General features: G+C 38.2%; 3 protein-coding genes across 3 annotated transcripts; all 3 read right to left on the bottom strand.

The window, feature by feature from the left end:
* Positions 1-4,455: 4,455 nt before the first annotated feature.
* LOC149624209 (uncharacterized) lies at positions 4,456-5,100 on the bottom strand. The gene has a single exon (XM_089852245.1). The coding sequence runs from the start codon at positions 5,098-5,100 to the stop codon at positions 4,456-4,458; it is 645 nt and encodes a 214-aa protein (XP_089708371.1).
* A 1,346-nt stretch (positions 5,101-6,446) lies between these two features.
* Positions 6,447-7,519, bottom strand: LOC149624208 (uncharacterized). Its single transcript, XM_089852244.1, has 3 exons — positions 7,464-7,519; positions 7,171-7,422; positions 6,447-6,900 (listed from the first exon to the last, which is right to left on the bottom strand). The coding sequence occupies exons 1-3, from the start codon at positions 7,517-7,519 to the stop codon at positions 6,447-6,449; spliced, it is 762 nt and encodes a 253-aa protein (XP_089708370.1).
* A 5,658-nt stretch (positions 7,520-13,177) lies between these two features.
* LOC149624207 (uncharacterized) lies at positions 13,178-15,004 on the bottom strand. Its single transcript, XM_089852243.1, has one exon. It carries the CDS (start codon positions 15,002-15,004, stop codon positions 13,178-13,180), a length of 1,827 nt encoding a protein of 608 aa, XP_089708369.1.
* Between the last annotated feature and the right edge of the window lie 6,850 nt (positions 15,005-21,854).

Raw genomic sequence — 21,854 nt, 5'->3', positions numbered from 1 at the left:
TTTTGGGTGAATGTCGCGGGAACGTTCAACAAGCGTCATTGCTTTATGCCGAACGCTTCCCACACCGACAAAGGCCGGTTCGAAGAACCTTCACGAACATTAGAGACAACCTACGAGATTTCGTGAGTTTCGTCGTGCAAGACCGTCAACGTAGAAGAGACCGTATAATTGGTAATCATGATAGGGAAGTCGACATTCTAGCACTTTTTGAAGCCAATCCTCATACTAGTAGTAGAGCGGTCGGAGAAGAGGTTGGTCTAAGCCATTCAACCGTTCTTGCCATTTTACATCGGCATCACTAACGGCCCTATCATATCCACCTCCATCAAGCCTTAACAGACGATGACTACCTAAGACGTCAAGACTTCTGTCTTACCATGCGCGAGCTAATTGAAGCCGATCCATTGTTCTTAAGAAAGGTTATTTTTTCTGATGTGGCGACATTTCACAGGGATGGTACGGTAAACCGACATAACTTACATTACTGGATCCAACGAAATCCGTACTGGTTATGGCAACATTACCATCAAATTCGATGGAAGATAAATGTTTTGTGTGGCATTTTGGGGAACAGAATCATCGGACCTTTCTTCTTCGGGACAACATTACTGGTGACAGGTATTTGCACTTCCTGCGCCACGAGTTTAGTGATGCGATAGACGCATTACCATTAGCAGTGATGCGGGACCTGTGGTTCCAGTAGGATGGTGCGCCACCACATTGGGCGGTCAATGTTCGCCAATGACTAACTGAGCTCTTTCCAAACCGTTGGATCGGTAGAGGTGGACCAATTCCGTGGCCAGCAAGATCCCCTGACCTAACCCCACTTGATTTCTTCTTATGGGGATATGTTAAGGGGAAGGTGTTTGCAACAAAACCTTTAAATGTAGACGACTTGAAGGCCAGAATTCGAAGCGTAATTGAACGAATCACTCCTCAAATACTAGAAAACGTAATCCAAGGCATGGACAATCGTCTTGAAGAGTGCCTACACCACGACGGTAGGCACATCGAACATTTACGCTGATGGGTTTACCAAACAGCCCTTTAATTTGTAGTGTGATGCCTTAGTTCCTAAGCTTAATCGTAGGTCTTTAACGTTTCAAAGTGCGTATCATTAAACGATATTCACTATGATACTTGTTGCACGTTCTCATTTGCATACAATGACACGTGTCACACCCTGTATACGAGCTCGAAAATGTACTGCAGTGAAGTAGTCCGTCAGGGGTTTTGGGGGTTTTCCACAAAGGTAGGTGTTGCTCTGATCTCTTCCACACTGTATTTTGTAGGTCAATTTCTCGGCGCGGCGCATAATTCGTGCAATTTTAAGCGTCAAATGCCGCAACATATTCCGGTCGTAATACATAACCTGTCGCGTTACGACGCGCACCTTATTATGCAAAGAATAGGGTTAATTAAAGGACCGGAAATTAAGTGCATTCCCTCGAACTCCGAGACGTACATTTCCTTCAGCCTGGGTTCTTTGCGCTTTGTGGACAGTTTCCGCTTCTTGCCAACCTCCTTGGAAACACTCGTCGGAAATCTCGTCAAGAGCGGGAGGGATAAATTCAAATGTTTAAATTCCGTGTACCAACCCGAAGACGTAGACTTGTTACTCAGGAAACAAGTCTACCCCTACGATTACATGGACGATCCCAAACGCTTCGACGAGACGGAATTACCTTCGGAAGAAGGATTTTACAATTCATTGACCGACGAGTCCGTAACGGAGCTGGACTACGAACACGCGAAGAACGTTTGGAGGAAATTTAACATTCGTACTCTCGGAGATTATCACGACTTGTACGTCACGTCGGATACCTTATTACTAGCCGATGTGTTTCAAGAATTCAGAAAATCTCCACGTTGAACATATCTTTTACCCCATGGCTCCGGAACGGAGGGCCATAAAATCCTGCGAGCTTTCGACGTACGCCAAAGAACTTCAGTCTGATTTTGGGATTAAAGAAAAAGACAGTTTACCAAAACTCGTCACCGACTTTAATCCCAAAATCAAGTACGTCGTACATTACCGAAACTTGAAATATTACGTCAAGAAAGGTCTGAAAATCGGTAATGTACACAGGATTTTATCCTTTCGTCAAGAGTCGTGGTTAAAACCGTACATTATGTTCAACACGCAAAAACGTCAAATGGCCGCTAACGAGTTTGAGAAATCATTCTTCAAACTCTTGATCAATTCGGTGAGAACCTCATTTTTTATAATTAGTAAGCGCGTTGTTCTAACTCTAATATTTCGTTGCAGGTTTTTGGTAAAACGATGGAAAACTTACGCAATCGTATTGATTTCCATCTCGCCCAAACCGAAAAGCGCGCCATTAAGAAAAGTTCGAGTCCCGCCTTCCAAAAATTTTCCATTTTCCACAACGATCTCGTGGGGATTCACATGACCAAAAAGAATCTCATTCTGAATCGTCCCATATATACAGGCTTCTGTGTCCTAGATTTATCCAAGCTTTTGATGTACAAATTTCATTATGACGTCATCAAAGCTCAATATCAGGATAAAGTGAAATTACTTTTCACGGATACAGGTAGAAGTGTTTTTCCTATTACTAGTTTAGATAAATGTTAATACTGATTTATCTCTTTACAGATAGCCTGACGTATCTCGTTGAGACCCCGGACCTGTACGCGGATTTCGCGCTTCACGCTGATAAATATTATGATTTTAGCGATTACCCTCCTAGTCACGCCCTTCATAGTACCATGAATAAAAAGAAACTCGGCTATTTTAAAGACGAAATGAATAGCGCGATAATAGCCGAGTTTTGCGGTTTAAGGAGCAAAATGTACTCAATGATCACTGTCACCGGAGCTGAGAAAAAAACCGCGAAGGGTGTTGACAAAAGAACGATTAAAAAGACCGTGAAGCACGAAGACTACAAGGCTTGCCTCGTAAACCGTGCTCGGACGTCAGCGGAAATGAAGCGCATTACTAGTCACAAACACCAAGTTTTTTCGGTGCGCCAAGTAAAAGAGAGTTTGAATCCATCGGATGGCAAGCGTTTCTTTCTCCCCGACGGTATTTCGACTCTCGCGTACGGTCACGTTGATATAGGGGAGCAGGATGAGATAATTTAATTATTTAATTTATTTATTTATTTTAATTTTGTATTTGTTTATTCCTTTTTTGTTTATTTATTTATTTATTACTTGTAAATAGTTAATTGTAAATACTTAATTGGAACTACTTCTGAGTATTTAAATGAAAATGTATCTACTATTTTGTTGTAATTCTATTGAATTTGGAAAAATGTTTCATTAATTGATTTAAAAAGAAAACCAATAAAATGTTTTAAGGTAAAAAATTTATAGAAAACTTTTTCTCCCTAAATTCGGAAATCATAAGGTCATTAATATTTGTATTATTGGAAAATTTACGAACGATATCGTACAAATTTATTCCTCGATATCTATTTAAAGTAAAATATACGCAATAACCCCCGCACGTTTTGCTGGTGTTGCTTTGCAGTTGCTTCGAGTTCAAAGTCACGGTTGAACCATTTTTCTCGACAAAATTGTTAAACTGAAAGAAATCCGGTGGGTAACCAAAACTATGGAAGAATTCGCAATTCTTCTTTCTCGAGAAATAGATAACAGTCCAATGTTGACCCGGAGTATTTGCTAACCCTGTATTGACCACGTAAACCGATGGAAAAGAAGTGACGTGACGAGGTAATTTATTGGCCGCAAAGACGCCTTGAAAGAAATTTTTGGTCGCTGAATCTTTCTTTAATATTTCAGTTAATTGTAGCGTATCCATAATCTTAGCTCGAATAATCAAAAAAAAAACCGCGCGATTTTTTTCTATTTCAATCAAATTTTGAAACTCGCTATAGTAGATAACGCCAACAGTCTAGGTAAGAGCGTTTTCGAATTTTATCTCTAAACGTACGCTCCCGTTCTTTATCAATTGAAAATGTTCGATGGAATGAGAGAGGTCCGGAGTCAAGTCGAAAACAAATAAACAATTCCCATTGGGAAACTCTTCTCTTGAAATAAAATTGCCCTCGTCGATATTAAATTGTCCAGTTTGCAGAAACTGATTAATGTACGATCTAATGTACAGATTGTCTTTGAAACTAGGAGATAACGGTTTGTGAGGCACCGAAACCCCGTCAACGTGCAAAGCTATATGATTAATCCCGAAATTATGAAAATTGAAGGGAGATTTTTTATAATCCCCTAAATACGCGTTCTGATCGAGCAAGCCTATCACAACTTTTTTCGGTTTTTGACCGTTAAATAAGTTGTCTCGAATTGTTATTTTGGATCCTTGAGCGATGGAAAACGAATTGCATTCGGATCGGATAATCGGATATTTCATTGTCCCACGCTCTACGGCCTTGGAATGAGCAATTAAAATTTCATTAATTAGATGAACTTTTCGGATATACAAACACGCCATTTCGAATTTGACTTCGTATTTCAATCGGTATTTGGATGAAGACAAAATTCGTTTGGGTTTTTGGTGAATTTGAACTTTAGGTTGAGCATATTCGGAAGGTACCGCGATTGCTGATAAATGTCCGTATGAACAACGCCAATCATATCTATTACGCCATTGGCGGCTATCGCTTTTCTCGACTTAAACCCATCGATATTGGCGGGCTCGTCGAATTTACCCGCCGTGTCTTTGTAGTATAGAGAACTTGTTAAGAAACTGGTTTTCGCAGGTCCACCAAATGTTAGCAATGTTTGGATCATGCTTTTGTGAGCGTAATTTTGAGCGGAAGCCGTGACGGATTTCTCGTTCATAAAGACGTGCACTTCGCTAAAGAGCGAGTGTAAAAATAAATTTTCCGGTCCCACAACTTCCGTCGCGTAATCAATGACCGCGCCATCAGCTCTGATAATTTTCGCTTGAACGTGTAAAAGGGTTTTGGAAATATCGATGTAACCTTCGGAATTTCCGGGAATAACGAACGATATGGTAGCATTTTCGTCCACGTTGGACACCGGGTCGAATTCAATCCACTCGCCTCCGATTATACCAGACTGTGTAAGCGGTACCTCGAATAAATCCAACTCGGAAATCATCAGGACGCCGGATTTAGGATGAATCAACGCCATTCCGCGTATTTAACGTTGATCGATTCGTAAAAATGTCGGAATATATAGGACTTGACCTTCTCTTCTTGGCCTTCACGACCGAACTAATCAATTTCGGCTTCTTTCTTTTCTTTTTAAAACCGCTTCCCGTCATCGCCCTTCCTATATCTGACGCGCCTAATTTATTTTTAATTTCATCGCTCAATTGCGAAAGCGTTTCCTTCCCGGCTTCGGTACCTCGCGTTTTCAACGGAACACCGCTAGCGACATCTGTATCAACTTTCGCGCCGGTATTTAAAACTTTTTTCCCAAGAAAAATCGCTCCCTTTTTAAACAGTGGAAAAACGCGTCTAAATGCCGAGGCTACTATGTTAGCTAACCCGTATCCGCGTTGCGCCGGAACACCGCGATAAAATGGAATACTACCGTTTCCGGCTTGGAAAGTATAATAATTTTCATACTCCGGATTATATTTCGAACCAAAATGCGCTTGATTTAAGTAATATCTCTCGTAATCCATCGCCATGAGCCCATGACTCGACTCTCTCAATATTTTCCTATCAAATGAAGATGGTAGAAGCTCTTACCGTATACTTATAACGACGTCCATATTCTCCTCGTTCTGAAATGTAGCGTGACGTGAACTTTACCTCGTTCGAATTTAACAGGAACTCCCAATTCGCTAGTAATACTTATCTCTATAGTGTGAAAGGAATTACTAGCGACGGGAATATAATGAGGACGTATGAAGTCTTTATCTACAGTATCACCGTCTTTCCCTTGCACAATCACAATTCGAAGTAGAGGGGAACTAACGTCACCTACAATTCGATTTTCCACAATGTCGGAGTAAATGAACAATGAATGCATACCGACATTCAAATCGACCGTAAAATCTCCAAGATAATAATCGGTGATACTAAAATCTTCAACCATTTCTCTCGCAAAACCGAGTGTAATTGCCAAGAACCCCGATAAGATAACTGTGTAGTCCTTCTTCAAAGTGACTGAGACCCGACGTTTGTACGGAAAATATTCAAATATCACCACCTTTTTATCAGTACTACTTTTCGATAAAGATATAGCTTTCTCTACTTCGGAATTAAGATAATGTATCAACGCTGTTATCGTATCGTAATATCCTTTCTGTAATTTTATTTCCGTCACGAATTGATTCTTCTTTACTAACGATAGTACAGCGTCTTCCTTGATATTGCTCCAAGTTCTAGGATAACTTATTTCGGCTAGCCCGACTTCGTAAGGACCGTTTAAATTAACAGTTTCCGGTAAATACGTACGAAACCGACTAATCCGATTGTCGGGGAAATAGCCCATTGAAGAATCGGATGGTAAAGTAATGTAGAAACTCATGATTTTATCACTATCTCTCTCACCCAACTATCGAAGGAAGCTGGATACCCTTTCCAGCGTACGAATTTTTCAATTGTACCGTCAGAACAACGCCTTTCCTTCAAAATCTTTTCTATCTTAAATACACTGTTTTCCAGGTCCTTCTCGACTTTTTGTATTTCCTCTTCGTAGAAAACACCCAAAATGGGTTCGGAATTTAAATCCTCCAACTTATATACCGGCGGCTTTCGCGGTAATCTTTCTGTTACTCGAAATAATTCCTCACTCCAATTGGGTAAATAACCCTTCTCGAACGTCTTTTTGTTCTTGCTAATTCGTACAATATCCCCGATTTCCAAAGGATAAGAAATTGGAGGTGAAAAATCTATATCACCGTATAAAGTCTTCCAAATTTCACCGGAATTCTGCGGTGTTACGTCAATCGGTTTACATTTTATAGATCTATGATAACTGTTGTTATAAGCATCAACTAAATCCTTCAAAACGTCGATATAATTTCGAGTATTATTTTCGGTGAAGTATCGAAACATACGCTCTTTTAAGGTACGATTGAAACGTTCTACTACCGACGCCTTTGTTTCGGAATATGTGGCGAAAAATTTTATTCCCAAAATGACGTAATCGTTTTTGCACAGCCGAGCAAACAAATTCATTTCCGTGATCACTTTGGATGGTTTTCGGCTTCCTTCCCGATTCTAAAATATTATTCAGGGCTCTTACCATGGTTCCCCCTTTTTATCCTTAGTGGCAACGACAAAGGCGTATTTGCTAAATACGTCGATACAGCATAATATATATCGGTAACCCCGATTAAACCGACTCAAATTTTGTAAGTCTACCAAGTCTATTTGCCATTGTACGTCGATTCCGTAAACTATAGTACGATTTCTTTTAAATTTCCTTCTAGCGACTTTGTGTAAAGCATACGCATCCTCGTGTTGTAAGAAATCTTCCACTTCTCTTAAATTTACTCTTATACCACGAGCGCGAGCGGCGCGAAATAAATTCTTTACCCCCCGTAAGATCCCGCTTGTGATACGTTATAATACAGTTCCTTTAATTTATCCATGAAGTCCAACACCCGTTCTTCCCATGATCACATTCAGTACGCTAATGACTACCAACATTCGCTATTTAATTAATTATACTTGAAATTTATTTACAAATGTTACAAAACAATCCATTTTTTAAACCCTTCTAAGGCCATAATTCCGTCATCTTCCGCGTCAGCATATTCGCCATCATTGTCGATCTTTTTCGTTTCACTTTTGTAACGCGTTGACTGGCGAGTACGAACGTTCGATGATTTGTACAAAGAACGAGGAACGTTTACACTAGACAGGTACTCGTAAAATTCGTCCGATCCTACGGGCTTCTTACTCTTTTTAGAACCCGGTATTGCGTAAATTAATAAATCTATGATATGAGAACCGTTTATGGGACGCCCGCGATAGATTAATTCGCCCTCTTCCGTGACCTCGAAGCCAGGTGAACGTGCTAGAAACTTATACAAAGTCATCGCTTGGCTAAGAATATAGGACGGGATTACCGCAGCTATATCGCTTTCCCAATTTTTAGTCTTTAATTTGTTAATATTCCGTTTAACGTTTCGATTTATTCGTTGCTTTAATTTGTGAGTATAAATCCTTATTTTGTCAGTGTTATGTAAATTTCGTCGATTCATAACCTCGCTAGGATCATTTTGCAGTTCGAGCGTTGTATCTACATTCGGTTTTATCAGATTTTTTCAGACGTTACCCGGGGATTTGATTGATGTCTTTTCAAAACGTCCTCCGGTACTAAAATCATCTTCTTGGCCATGGTTTAGTTCTTAATAGCTTTCCTAATGGCGGCTCCAGCCGCCGAACTGAGAATCGATAGAATTCCTGGAATTAAAAAAGGAAGGAAACCGCCTTTTTGCCTGAGAATTTCCCTTCTTCTCGCGGTAGGTAACTTCCTGGACAGTTGACGTAATACCGAACAGTGTTTCTTTAATCGAGTCTTTTCAGTTTCTGACAATTTCACGTTACCTCGCAATATATTTATACAACATTCGATAAAGGTTAAAATTTCATTTTTAGAAGCGACTTTAATGGCGGCTTTCCTTTGACGAGGGTTGCACGAGGTCAAAAATTTGAGAAAATTCACGTGTTGACACAATTTCTTTGGGCAAACCATTTCGCGGTTTTATGAGCTTTCACGAGTGGACAAGTGTCGTAGTCTTGATGGAACGTGCCACACGTATCCGTTTTGAGCTTGATTGATGAAAGTTTCGGACACCCGTACTCTTCAATGTTAATTACATTCGCGTTCAGGTACCTGGAAAAAATTGCGACTTTTCTAATCCTTTCGTAAAGAACGTCGAAGGCTTCTGCAAGATCACGTCGATGATCTCGTTTTGCTAAAAATAATCATGATCGCCTTCACTCCACCGCAAATCAAAAATGTTTTTGGTTAACCACACGCATTGTCCTTTATCCTTGAGCGAAAGTTCCCTAAATGGATACGGCGGCTTTATTGTCCAGACCCAACTCTCGCCCGTTTCCGAAACTACTAAGGCGATTTCTTTTACAAACCATTGACCCCGAGCGCGTAAAAAATTGGCTTCGATAAATCCGGGAATTCTAAAATAATAAATAAAAGAACCGTTTCTTTACTACATTCTCTTACTCAAGTTTTGAACGGGTCTCGTCAAGAGCTCGGAAAGAAAGGGATCACAGAAGAATTGTCGAGTGATTTATATACATATCTTAACGAATTATTTGGGGAAGTAAATGGCGTGTTCTTCCCCTGGTAAAATCCCCGATCGTAATGTGTAATTATCGAGTGTGTTCGGTTTTAAGTCGACAAACAGATAACCGTATGGTCGAGCTACGGTTTGTCTAAATGCGTCCGTAACGTATTTACTATTTCCCGGAGATATTTGTTTCGCAATTTAAATGATCGCTGACTGATCTCGAGGAGATTTTAAAATAACTAAATAATGCGAATTTAAATTCATCGTTCTAATTTGTTTCCCCGGATAATATAAATTTTGCATAATTAAAAATAAATAGGAATTCCGATGATGAGTGCCCCTACAAAACAAGTTAGTCATTTCCTGGTTATTCGCTATCTCGCACAATAAGTCATCTAAAATAACGAAATTTCGAACATTCGGGTCGAGTGTTTCCGTATCTAATTTTGTTAATAAAAAGGCAGGGCGTTACGCGATTGGTCGGCAGTCCTTGTTTAAAATTATCCTTAAAATTTGAACCGAATTTGAATTTTAAAATCATTCGGAAGTATTCCCTGAATGTTTCACTATGCAGGCTGGTCTTATAATTAGTTGAAGAATCGATAAAAAATCACTTGATTTTCCACTTCACCCTCCCTTTAAGACAAAAATTCTGTATGAGGACTGTGAAGCAAAACTCGTTTTTTTTAATTATTAACAAGTATTGATAACGGTGTGTAAGTGAAAAGACCCTTTTATAATTCATGAATATAGTTATTTCGATTTTAAACGGCAGTATAAGTCATTAAATAGCAGTAAAACGTTTAATATTAAGGGGATATAAATGGGGAGATAATATCAAACTTGTATAGCGAAGTAAATCAAGTATTATCCGTAATAGGCCTGAACCAAAGAGGAAATAATTGAGACACGAGATGAAGTAAAGTGCGGGTTTTGATTTTGTTGTCTGTTAATAAGAGACATTAACGGTTCAGAGTGAGTTGAAAGTTAAGTACACGTTTAAACAATAAGGTCTAGATTTAATATTAGAAGTAAGCGCCATGGTGTTTGATCAGTGAAAGGGCTAATCGTAATCGGGTTGTTGCTTCGAAGTTTTCATTCTTGTTATGGTGCGCATTGACTTTCATTGCGTCTAACCATAAATCAGCTTTGGTTATATTTAACGTTAACACTCGTGTTGGCAAACTGAGAATATCGTTGAGCTGAATCGAGACAATAGTGTTTATACAGTAAACCAGTTGTGAATGTAGCTATGAGAATATCGGGTTAACCTTTGATGCGTAGACAATCGGGCCTTTTCAAACACATAAAGGTTATATCTCTCCTAAAGTTATACACTTCATTTCCTGTTTTTTTTCCTGGCGAAGTGGGCGCTGGCGATCTAGTGGCAGGCGAAGTGGGTGTTGGCGATCCGGTGGCGGGCGAAGTGGGTGTTGGCGATCCGGTGGCAGGCGCAGTGGGTGTTGGCGATCCGGTGGCAGGCGCAGTGGGTGTTGGCGATCCGGTGGCAGGCGAAGTGGGTGTTGGCGATCCGGTGGCAGGCGAAGTGGGTGTTGGCGATCCGGTGGCAGGCGCAGTGGGTGTTGGCGATCCGGTGGCAGGCGCAGTGGGTGTTGGCGATCCGGTGGCAGGCGCAGTGGGTGTTGGCGATCCGGTGGCAGGCGCAGTGGGTGTTGGCGATCCGGTGGCAGGCGAAGTGGGTGTTGGCGATCCGGTGGCAGGCGAAGTGGGTGTTGGACGATATTTACGGGGCCCAAATAGACTTCGAAAAATGGTCTGTGTAGAAACTCCTCGTCTTTTGCGGCTTAGCGGACATGCTCTGCCTGGTCGCTATGCTATTAGAATTCCGAGATTTCATGGCGAATGCTAACTACTTCGAGGACAGCGAAAAGTGGTGCTGCCTTGCCAAGGTTTTCGGCGACCAAGATGAGATAATCGGTACAAAGGAGAGGTTCCTTCCACGACACTCGTTTAAAGATTACGAGTGGACGCGTACCCTGCCATAATTATTACAAGAAGTATCCATTGGAAAAGGTTTACTTCTGGACGTCTTGAAAACCTTGCGAAACCCGAGAAAGCGCTGAACTACGGAATCAAAGAGGGTAGTCAGTTGCGATATTTAGTTCTCGCTAAATTTTTCGGGGCTAATTCCGGTGTTAGGTTTCCTTTTGGGCACGTGATTTCCAGTGTCTAAATTCCACTCCTCCTCCTCTGTTATGATCAATGGCGGGAAGCGATTGAATTTCCCGTTGGTGTACTTGTCTGGAAGAAGACGGATCCCTTGTCTGAAGCGGCAAGTAATATCGCCGCTAAATTATGTCCCAAATAGGATGGTCCCTACAAAATTGCAAAGAAACTAGACCGATTGCGATATCAATTAGAAGACCCAGAGACAGGCGAATGAAAAGCGATCGAGAATATTCAGAATATCGTCGTGGTATTCCATTTAAACCTAAGAAATGTTGTGGAAAAAATGTTAAATTAACTCCTAGGAATATAATAATAGATTGGGTTTTTAGTCATCGCGGGTTTATTTCATTTCCCAAGAATAATGGGAATCAGTGTGTAATACCCCCAATAATGGCAAATACTGCTCCTATGGATAGAACATAATGGAAATGGGCTACTACGTAGTAGGTATCATGTAGCACAATGTCTAAAGATGAATTGGCTAAAATAACACCAGTTAGTCAACCAATGGTTAATAGAAATACGAATCCTAAAGCTCAATACAATGATTGGTCCATATTTAGCTTTGCTCCATGAATTGTGGCTAGTCATCACGGAAGTGACTTCTAGTGAATTTAACTTTTCACGTCATAAATAAATTTTCTTCAATTAAGCATTTTTTCCAATAAGCATAAAAACATTTGGATAATTGAGGAATTCAGAACGTTTAACGCCATGCTATTTAGTACAGCGGAGCGTTCTACTCACTGCACAAACGGGTTATTAATTTTTTTATGATTTCCAGCAATGCTCACCAAAACTTTCTCGTTAATTTTCAGAGTTGGAATTTTAACATTTCAAGCCTATATATACATTTTGCAACTAAACTAAAATATTTATATATTTAAAATATGTATATTTTATAAGTGAAACTATAGTTACATCTACATTGCTTTTACTTGAATTTTATTTAATCGAGGGAGTCTACACGTATCTTTTTACCCTTTGGAACAGTAGGCCTCTTATGGAGATTAAATAAAAAAGATATAAAATAAATAATTAATTATCCCCGAAACGGCTCTTGGAATGGATAAAGTTTCCAGAAGGAAGCATGTTTATCCTATGTGTAAAACTATACTCTTTGCAAGCCTCTATTAAATAAATCAAGTTCCAATATACAACAAAGTGAAACTACCACACACAAGACTAACCCTTTATTGCTGTCTGCGTTGCACTTCTCTATACACTTTGTCTGGTTGGCGTAGACGCCTGCCACGAAAGGTTGAAAAGTACATAAAGTAGATAGTTTAGTAAGTAACATGAATTAAATGATATGTTTTTTAGCTTACATTTAAATTTAGCAAAAACGATTTTAGTATATTTTTATAGTTATTTATAGTTAGATTCGATAGTGGGTTTAGCTCATTATATAATTTAACAGACTTACAAAATATAGAATTTAACTTTAACGTTGTGCGCGCATGTGGGGGCTCAAGGATATAGGTTTTTCGCGTGAAATGTTTTGATAGTGTACTATATCGAAAAGTATTATATATAGTAGATGTGATAGACTTAAATATAAACTTCAAACAAAGGTATTCTTTAAGCATAAATATGTTTAGTATTTCTTGCGATTTGAAAATTGGAGAGGTATGCGCTAGGAAAGGTTTGTTTTCTATTATTCTTAGCACTCTTTTTTGAAGGACTAGTATTCTATTTAGGTTTGTCTTACTTGTGTTGCCCCATATGGATAAGCAATACGACAGATGTGGGTAAATAAAGGCATAGTACAATTGGCGCAGTGTATTTTCTCCGAATATGTCACGATTTTGGTGGACTAGGTATATTCCATAGGAGATTTTTTGCAGCCTGAGTGGTGTGATAGTTCCATTTTAGGTGCGGGTCGTAGAAAAGACCGAGATACTTATACATATTTACTTCTTCAAGGACACTGTTTCCCAAAACTATAGGTTCATTATGGTGACGTGATTTATTTATGTTGGAGAATATCATATAGACTGTTTTCCCAGTGTTTATCTCTATGTAGTTATCTGTTAGCCATCTTTCAATTTTACTAAGTGTGGTGTTTACCTCCTTTATTATGGTACCTAGATCAGGGCCTGCACATAGGATAAGTGTATCATCAGCATATAGGGTGATGGAATCGTCATTATCAATGCTTGTAATGTCGTTTACGTATAAGTTAAAGAAAAGAGGTGAAAGTATTGACCCTTGGGGCACACCCCTAGAGACTAACTTATAATCTGACACTTTCCCGTTTAATTTAGTTCGGGCTTTCCTATACCTTAGGTAGGACTTAATCCATTTATATCCTGGGCCTCTAAAACCCATGGCATGAAGTTTTTCCAGTAGTCGTGCTTGGTTAACCGTATCAAAAGCTTTTTTAAAATCGAGGAAAACTCCAAGGGCGTAGAAATTAGCATCTAGGGCTTCTATGATTTGCTTATAAACCCTAATATTAGCTACCTCTACACCCGATTTCTCTCGAAATCCAAATTGTTTGGGGGAGATTAAGTTGTATTTATTGCAAAATTTGGATATCCTATGGTAAAAACATTTATCGAAAATTTTGGCTAAGATTGATAGAATCGATATCGGTCTGTAGTTAGACGGAGTATTTTTATCTCCTTTTTTATATATTGGTATTATAATAGCTTCTTTTAGGGAGTTGGGATATTCCCAAGATCTAAAGGAAAGGTTAATTAATGACGTAATGGGCATTACAATATAGGAGGCTTGTATTATTCCAAATATTTCAGTAGTATCCGTTTCAAATAAAACAAAGGTATTTGGGAGATGCTTAACATTTTTTAGGGTTCGATATCTTTCATTTTGTTGTTGATAGTTGAGCACCGCGGGATTAAAGGCATCGTTGAACGTGTCCGCCGAGATGTTAATTACATTGTCATTAGCTTTTTTACCTTTTCCAAGTAAATTGTTTATTAGTTTCCAAGTTTCTTTGGGTTTACACTTAACCTTTAGCAGGGAGTCTTTATAGTAGGCAATTCTGGCGTTTCTTATCAGGTTTTTACATCTATTGCGGGAATTTTTGTAAGCCTTGCTATTTATTGCTGTGGGGTTGCGTTTGAACGTTTTTAATAGTTTTCTTTTATTTCTTATTTCTGCTAGGATTGTATGGTTGATCCATTTGTGAGAATCTTTTCGGGTTGCATTATAAAAGGGGAACGCGTCGTTAACAATGGTAGATAACTTATTGTGAAAAAAGTTAAAGGCTTGGTTTATATCCTCATAATCCTGCAGGGGTTTCCATGACTCCATGCTTACATTGGTGATAAATTTTGCAATATTATGTTTAGACAGATTTCGTATGCTAATGGTTGTTTTGATTTGGGTAGCTACTTTAAAGTTCAAAAGTATTGGTTTATGATCGGTGATATCGATGCCTGTTAAAACTTTGGTTTCGACTTGACAATTTGAGTAGCAGTGGTCGATTAAAGTTGCTGAGCTATTGGTCACCGTGGTTGGGGTTGTTATGAATTGTTTTAGTCCATAGCTAAGAGTTGTGTCTATCACATTTTCTGTTTCTTTGTTTTGAGATAGGAGATTGATGTTCATATCCCCCATGATAATCTTTTTACTATTTGGTGGGCCCATTTTCAGGATCATGTGTTCAAGTGTTTTTAAAGATTCACTAACCTTATTACCTGACCTATACACAACAGATATATATATTTGGTCTATTATAATAGTGAATATTTCGAGAAACTCATTTAAAGTACATGCTTCATTAGCGATTTCATATTTTATATTATTTCTAAGATAGAATCCTACCCCCCCCCCCCTCCTTTGCGTGTATCACGACCATGACCAGCAAAATTCAACCCAAGGTAGCTTTCAGAGAAGTCTTTCTTGAACCATGTTTCAGTTAAAGCGTATATATGAATATCTGTGTCTATTAGATCACATGCTGCGATTAGCATTCACAACGTCAATGATGTCTCCTTCGCAAACATGCGTGGGGCATTACAGAGGGCAGCCAAGCGTGGTCAACCCAATCAAGTGAACACTATAGACGATGTAGTTAACGCCTTCAACAATGACGAGAAAGCCCAACGATATAAAAGAACAAGTGATGGTAGGGTTTTAAAAAAAGATAATTCTTCCCGTTATCAGGACTTTTGTCTTCGTATTCTTCTACATGGCGGATGCGCTCCTTGACACGTTGACATCTATTTTTGTGGACGGCACATTTAAAGTTCCAAGGATGTTCAAACAGCTGATAACGATCCATTTGGATTCAGGACCTCCAAACCACCACGTTTTTCCTTTTGTGTTTGCTTTGTTGAGTACCAAAACAGCGGCTGCCTGTCATGAGCTTATAGAATACATGAGCTAGAGAATACCCAAATTTTCAGCCTAATAACATCATGACAGATTTTGAAATGGGATTGCAGAACACTTTGCACACTTTCTTCCCTGGAGCTAAACTTTCTGGTTGTTGGTTTCACTATTCTCAGGTATTATTAAAAACAAAAATATTAGGATTAATAACGTAAATTCTTTTTTTTTGAAATAGCCGCGACATATTGTCATTAATTGTGATTATTTTTCGTCGCTTAGGCTATCTACAGGAGAATCAGTCTCAATCCTTTGGGTGAAGTTTACAGATGGGATTTACCTATGGACAGTCCCAAGAAGATAATGAAAATGGTAATGGTTCTGCCACTACTACCAGCTGCGAGTATCGGACTAGGGCTGCAATTAATTAGACATTGTATCCTCCATTGAAACACGAGCCATTGGTACAACTTCATATCTATCTATATGCGTCTCTAACATACAAATGTTTATTAAACAAACTAAATACTTCTATAGGTCGGCAAAGACATAATTAGGTCGCTAACCTTGCTTCTAGATTACGTCCAAAATTTCTGGATTGATACAGTTCCCCCCGCTGTAATGTCAGTTTATGGTAGGGAAAACGAACTAACAATGATGTCGAATCTTTCCATGCGCAATTGAACAAAGCGTTCGTTGGTAACCACCCATCGTTTTGGAATTATTTAGGTAGGCACTAAATTACGCAGGTTTTGTTAAAAACTGTTTATTTATATTTCGGAGAAGGCTATTAGGGATTAATTAGGCTGAAAGTCAGATTTTGGACTAAATTTCACCTAAATTAGCATTTAACCCTGCGATTAACAAATTTTTATTTCGATTCAATAAAAGGTGATTTTTCGTAACCTCTACAAACCGAATATCAGAATATATCACGTACAAACGTATACTTTTATTCCAAATTTGGAAAAATAAACTAAATGGAAAAACATTAATAAGTGTACTTTATCCTCGAGTCAAGGATACATTTAACGTTCGTTTTTTTGAGGATCATATCTTTCATTACAAAAAACACATGTCATTTCAACCAAACTGCCACAGAGAAATACATTATATCGCTGCAATGCCAGATAATAGATCTAAAAAAATCATTTTCAACCAATCACACGCTTTGTAGAGAATTCGCGTCAAGCACTCGACCAATGAGAGAGCTGAACGGATACCCAAAAATAAAAGTGTCGTGTCATCGTTGAAAAGCACACTTGAAGCCGGCTCGACTTTTTTTATTAAACGGCACACATCATACCAAGCATATCCAGCTCTCACAAGCTTCGAATATTCAACTTTTAAACTCAACTCAACTTCGGTTACTTCACGACGACTTGGTGCTTAAAAATGGGAGTCAAAACTTTGATCATAACTTTGCTGTTGGTTAACGCGCTGTTCATTTCAACTATTTCTGCGGAAGGCGAGAGTAAGTAAATTTTTGTTATATAACTTTAAACTGGATCTCATTTAAATAAAAAGACTGAAAACCCGAGTGCAGTACTTCAATTCTCGCTTCCGTCGTTCTCAAACTAGCTCGAGCTGATAGAGTTAAGGACGTTCTTCACGAGTTTACTTTACAATAGCTAGGGGTCCCAACATCGATAAGAACTCAGTACGCACCAAACCACGTCTAAACATATAACCTTTATTGCACTATAGTCTCACAACGATTTTAGCATAGATAAAAGATAATATTATCCAATCAATATTGAAATCTAGCGTTATCATATTGTTCTTAAAGAGTAAAATTATTTAAAGCGTTCCGTAACCCTCCTAATCGAGATTCGACGACTCCAATATTTAAAACCTAATTTTATAGTTAAAGGTATAAATCTTAGGTTTCAAAAAGCTAATTAAGTGACACTGACGATGCCTTCCTTGTACACTTTAAAATGCTATTTCATCTATTTTTAGCATGCGTAGCGGACGTGGGTTGCTCAATAGCTTGCGATGGCGCTGAAGGCAAATGTATGCAAGGCTCCAGTGCGTGCCCAGTGGGAGTTAACTCAATGCTTGGAGGAGGCTCAATGCCAGCACCATGCACTTGCAATTGCACAAGCACTTAAAAGTTTACGTCGATTAAATGGATATATTTGAATTTCAATACTCTGTCTAATAGTGTATTTTAATTTGAACGAATAAAAAAATTATGAAAAAAATATAATAAATCTTTGTTTGTTTGTTCTTAATATTATAAGACTAAGGGGATTGAACAGAGTGAAACGCATTCTTCGTCGAGATGGCATGGCCTGAACGATTTATAGTGAAACCTTTTGTTTTTGTGCAAATTTCAAACGAATGGCTAAAAGAGCGCCTCTTTTTAGGGTAGAAAGAAACTAAAAATAAGGATTTTTGGAAAAGGTGGCAATTAACAAGCAAATTAGCAATAATTTGGAAAGGTACCAATAATTAGGGGTAAAAACATATTCTATTTAGTAAAATTTTGGAAAAGGGGAAATTTATTCAGTTGATAAAACTTGATAATAACAAAAACAGGCCCACATTTAGCCGCTCATATTTCAACAATGGCGGAAAATTCAATAGCGATGTTATGATTTTTAGTCTTGGTTAAACTGAATATATGTAAGAGGGAAAGACACGGGGAAAATACTTTGCCTTCCATCTCGCTCGATGGAAAGATCATAAAAAGAGTAGAGACGTCGAGGGGTCAACCCCCTGTATATCCCGATACTGAGCATTGAAATCTCTTGTGTCTATAGCAGCGGTACGACAGACAACGGTCACACGGTTCTATGCCAGGCCCATGGCGTCTCTATCGTTTCTATGGCTCGCAAGCAGTAGGGGGGGTGCATACTATTCGAAATTTTTTTATTTTCTTTGTTGTAAACTTGTAATTGCCAACTTAAGGGCACTAAGGGTGTGAGAGTGTCAGCTGGACTCAGCGCGGTCGTAGCCTGAAATTTCTGACTTGGCTATTTTGCAATATAGCCTGCGTTCACCCAGTCGCGTGATCTAGGAGGCTGTGACTCGACTCTGCTACTAAGTCTGTATATCTTCAGGAACAAGATTAATGAATGTATTAATGGTTTTTAAAGGAATATGGGATTTATCAGGGATAGCCCTGGATTTATGTACTCGTTGCTGCGAATCTTCCTATATAAATGTAGTATTTCAAGTAGCCGCAGAGACTTCTGGTAGCACTCTGTAATTGTATACATTTGGTAGAATACTTTTATAGAAATTGAAATGGTAGAAAATATTTTCAAAATAAAATTTGGTCGAATTATTTCGTAGTTGTCCTATTTCAAGCCGAGGAATGTTCTAAAAAAACAATTACTATTTGATAACGGAAACCTTAAAAAGTACTATTCACACGGAATTTTGGAGCAGCTTAACGCGTAATTGAGTGGGCTATTGCCTTGGTGACGAGGCCAGCGAAAGGAGGCATGAGAGTGGCACAAGGCGTACTTCTAGCCAGGACGATGTATACAGCTATGCATCCTCCTTGCTCGTATCAGGCATAGCAGAGGCTAAAGCAGACTACGACTAAATCGTTTTGTCATTGTTACGTGTATTTATAAGGTATTTTTCATGACGAAATCCCCTAAAAATGATAATGTAGTTATAAAATGTGAACGGGGAATGGAATTGTGCTCGAAAACCCGAGATAAGTAAATTTTTCAAATTATTGAGAGGGAATAAATTGACTACCAGTAAATTAAGTTTATTCAATGGAATAGGGTGATGGAACATTAGTTTCTTAAAGGGGCTGTCCGACGCCCTCTCCTTTTTTACCCACCCGCCATGTTAAGCTCTACGAGGAAGATCGTCCTTTGTCCCACTGTCCGAACAGCATCTTAAGCATGTAAGTCTTAATTAAAAAAAAAAACTTTCAATATCTGCGCATTCAGTCAAGTTGTTCTTATCGATACTTTTTAGGTCTTGGTTAAATCCAAGACGTTTTGATTAATATCTGTGACTTCGGTCTTAATCTTTATTAATTTTGTGTAGACACGTTGGTGATTTTATATTGATTATTTCAACGCATATTTCTGCATGCCGTAGAATAGGGAGCTAACAGTTCTGACCCTGAAACGTCACACCCTAGTATCTCTTACTGGAGTTCCATCCCCCCTAACGGTTGGAAACAGTATTCTACGCGCAAAAATGCCAACCAGATAGGGGCTGCGTGACATTAGACTATCTCTTCCCCGTTGCCAGTTGTTAGCTCCCTATAGAAAATTGTTGAGAGATCGGAGCTATGGGATCAGTCATTCAGTTTTAATGTTATTAGCTCCGTCCTTGGATTCAGCCTTTGGGAAATTGAAGTTGGTGTATAAATGATTTGCCAGAATGCTAGGAGGTCAGGCAATGGAAGTATGCTTTGATTTATCATTAAATATAGGAAATAACAGGATTAAATTAATATTTACTTGAAATTAATGGTAATTTTACACGCTGTAAACTATTTTACCTTTAATAAATAAAGTTAAATGACAGTTATGGTAATTTATTGATGACAAAATTTAGGGTTAATAATATTATTTCATATAATAGTTAAAATACAAATAGGAATGTTTTTAAGTAATGGCTGTTGAATAATTACTTTCAAATCATTAAAGTACTACATTGCATTAAGAATGTTTTTGTTTGACTATTTTTAAGTTTTTAAACACGCATGATTTAGATTATGATATTGGAAGGCGCAAAAGATTTATTTAAATAAACATTTGGTTTGATACTTGCCATGTTTATTTACAGCATGTAATTTGGGCTTAATTTCCCTAGTTGTTATTTAATTATGGTATTCATTATAAATTTATTCCTAAGAATAAATATATTGTTTTTTTACGTTTAAAGGTAAAACTTGCATATTTTAAAGGGTTTTTCCAAAGAAAATTGTTTTTTGACACCAGAAAGGGTTTTGAGGATAATTAGCGATTGCGTCCTGCTGCCAAAAAATAGACCTTAACAGGGAAAAGCTAAGAGTAACTATAATTAATTTGAAATGAATCTATAATGTAAGTTTCACAATGAATGCGTGAGAGGGATTAAAAAATTGTACAAAGACACTCATACGTGAAGGTTGGATTTAAAAAGTGTGACAGTTCAACATTATCGTATGAATGCCTATAACAATTTTGTTAATCTCTCAAGTGAACAACTCAATGACGAAAAAATATTTTCATTTAATCCTAGGATTGTCAAATTGAGACTATATAATTGCCAGAAAAATAGTAAGCATGTGTTTTAATATTATATTTTTTAAGGTATAAAAAAAGGGAAGGGGAGTTTGTTAAATTACTTCTAATATACTTAAAGATGCTTTTTAAAAGGGTAGTGGTTTGCTATTGTAGAATCTGCAGTTTAGTTCAGAGAGTTAATGAGGTGCCTTGTATTTCGTTAGTGACATCTCCAATCCAGTTGATTTTAGGTTTTTTTCTATATTTATTACTATTGAACTCAGATGGCGTTGGTAGTTAATGTCATTAATTGTAGTTTTTTACTGGTTCCATCGCGCTTGATTTTGTTTTGTTGATGTAGAATCTGCAGTTCAGTTCAGAGAGTTAATGAGGTGCCTTGTGTTTGGTAGCGACATCTCCAATCCAGTTGATTTTAGTTTTTTTTCTATATTTATTACTATTGAACTCAGATGGCAATACTGCTTAACGTCATTAATCGGCAGTATTTTTGTATTGGTTCCCTCGACCTTGTTTTGTTTGGCAAACGTCCGTTAAACAATGTAATATACCATCATGGTATATTACCTTTAAGGCGTTTTGATGAAAATTGAAGTCCAAGGTTAATCAGTTGGTATTTTAGAGTAACGAGTGAAGTACTTGAGGTTTAATCGAGTGGTGAAGGAGGAGGGATTTGGGGTATTTCACCACCCGCGGACGCGGGGTAGTCAGTTCCTGTAGGGTAGGCATGCTAACAAGTCCCTTATTCCCTCAAAACTTTGTTGCCCAGAAGCTTGGCTTACAGGAGTGCGCCCAACTCCCAACATAGTCAAGTACATAATTTTAGTAACAAACCATCGCTGTTCTAAATTTTAACAACGTTGAGGCAACTTTTGCGAGAAAAAGGTTTTTTTGTGAATCCATAGCTGTTATGAACTTCTATTGTGTTGATTAACTTGCAGGCACGGCTTGCCAATCCGTAACGTGAT

This window comes from Phalangium opilio, unplaced genomic scaffold, assembly GCF_054372755.1.
Source record: "Phalangium opilio isolate 3A_F unplaced genomic scaffold, DU_Popi_V2 ptg000106l_1, whole genome shotgun sequence".
Taxonomy (NCBI): domain Eukaryota; kingdom Metazoa; phylum Arthropoda; class Arachnida; order Opiliones; family Phalangiidae; genus Phalangium; species Phalangium opilio.
Note: the sequence above shows the minus strand (reverse complement) of the source record. Positions and strands in the feature narration are given on the sequence as shown.

Excerpts from the sequence above, each read along its gene's own strand:
- LOC149624209 (XM_089852245.1), bottom strand. The coding sequence starts at position 5,100 with ATGGCGTTGATTCATCCTAAATCCGGCGTCCTGATGATTTCCGAGTTG.
- LOC149624208 (XM_089852244.1), bottom strand. The coding sequence starts at position 7,519 with ATGGATAAATTAAAGGAACTGTATTATAACGTATCACAAGCGGGATCT. Across the intron at positions 7,423-7,463 it reads CAAGCGGGATCTTACGGGGG|AGTAAATTTAAGAGAAGTGG; the intron begins GTAAAGAATTTA and ends TCGTGGTATAAG. Across the intron at positions 6,901-7,170 it reads GATAAAAAGGGGGAACCATG|TTATCATAGATCTATAAAAT; the intron begins GTAAGAGCCCTG and ends TTATAACAACAG.
- LOC149624207 (XM_089852243.1), bottom strand. The coding sequence starts at position 15,004 with ATGATCCTGAAAATGGGCCCACCAAATAGTAAAAAGATTATCATGGGG.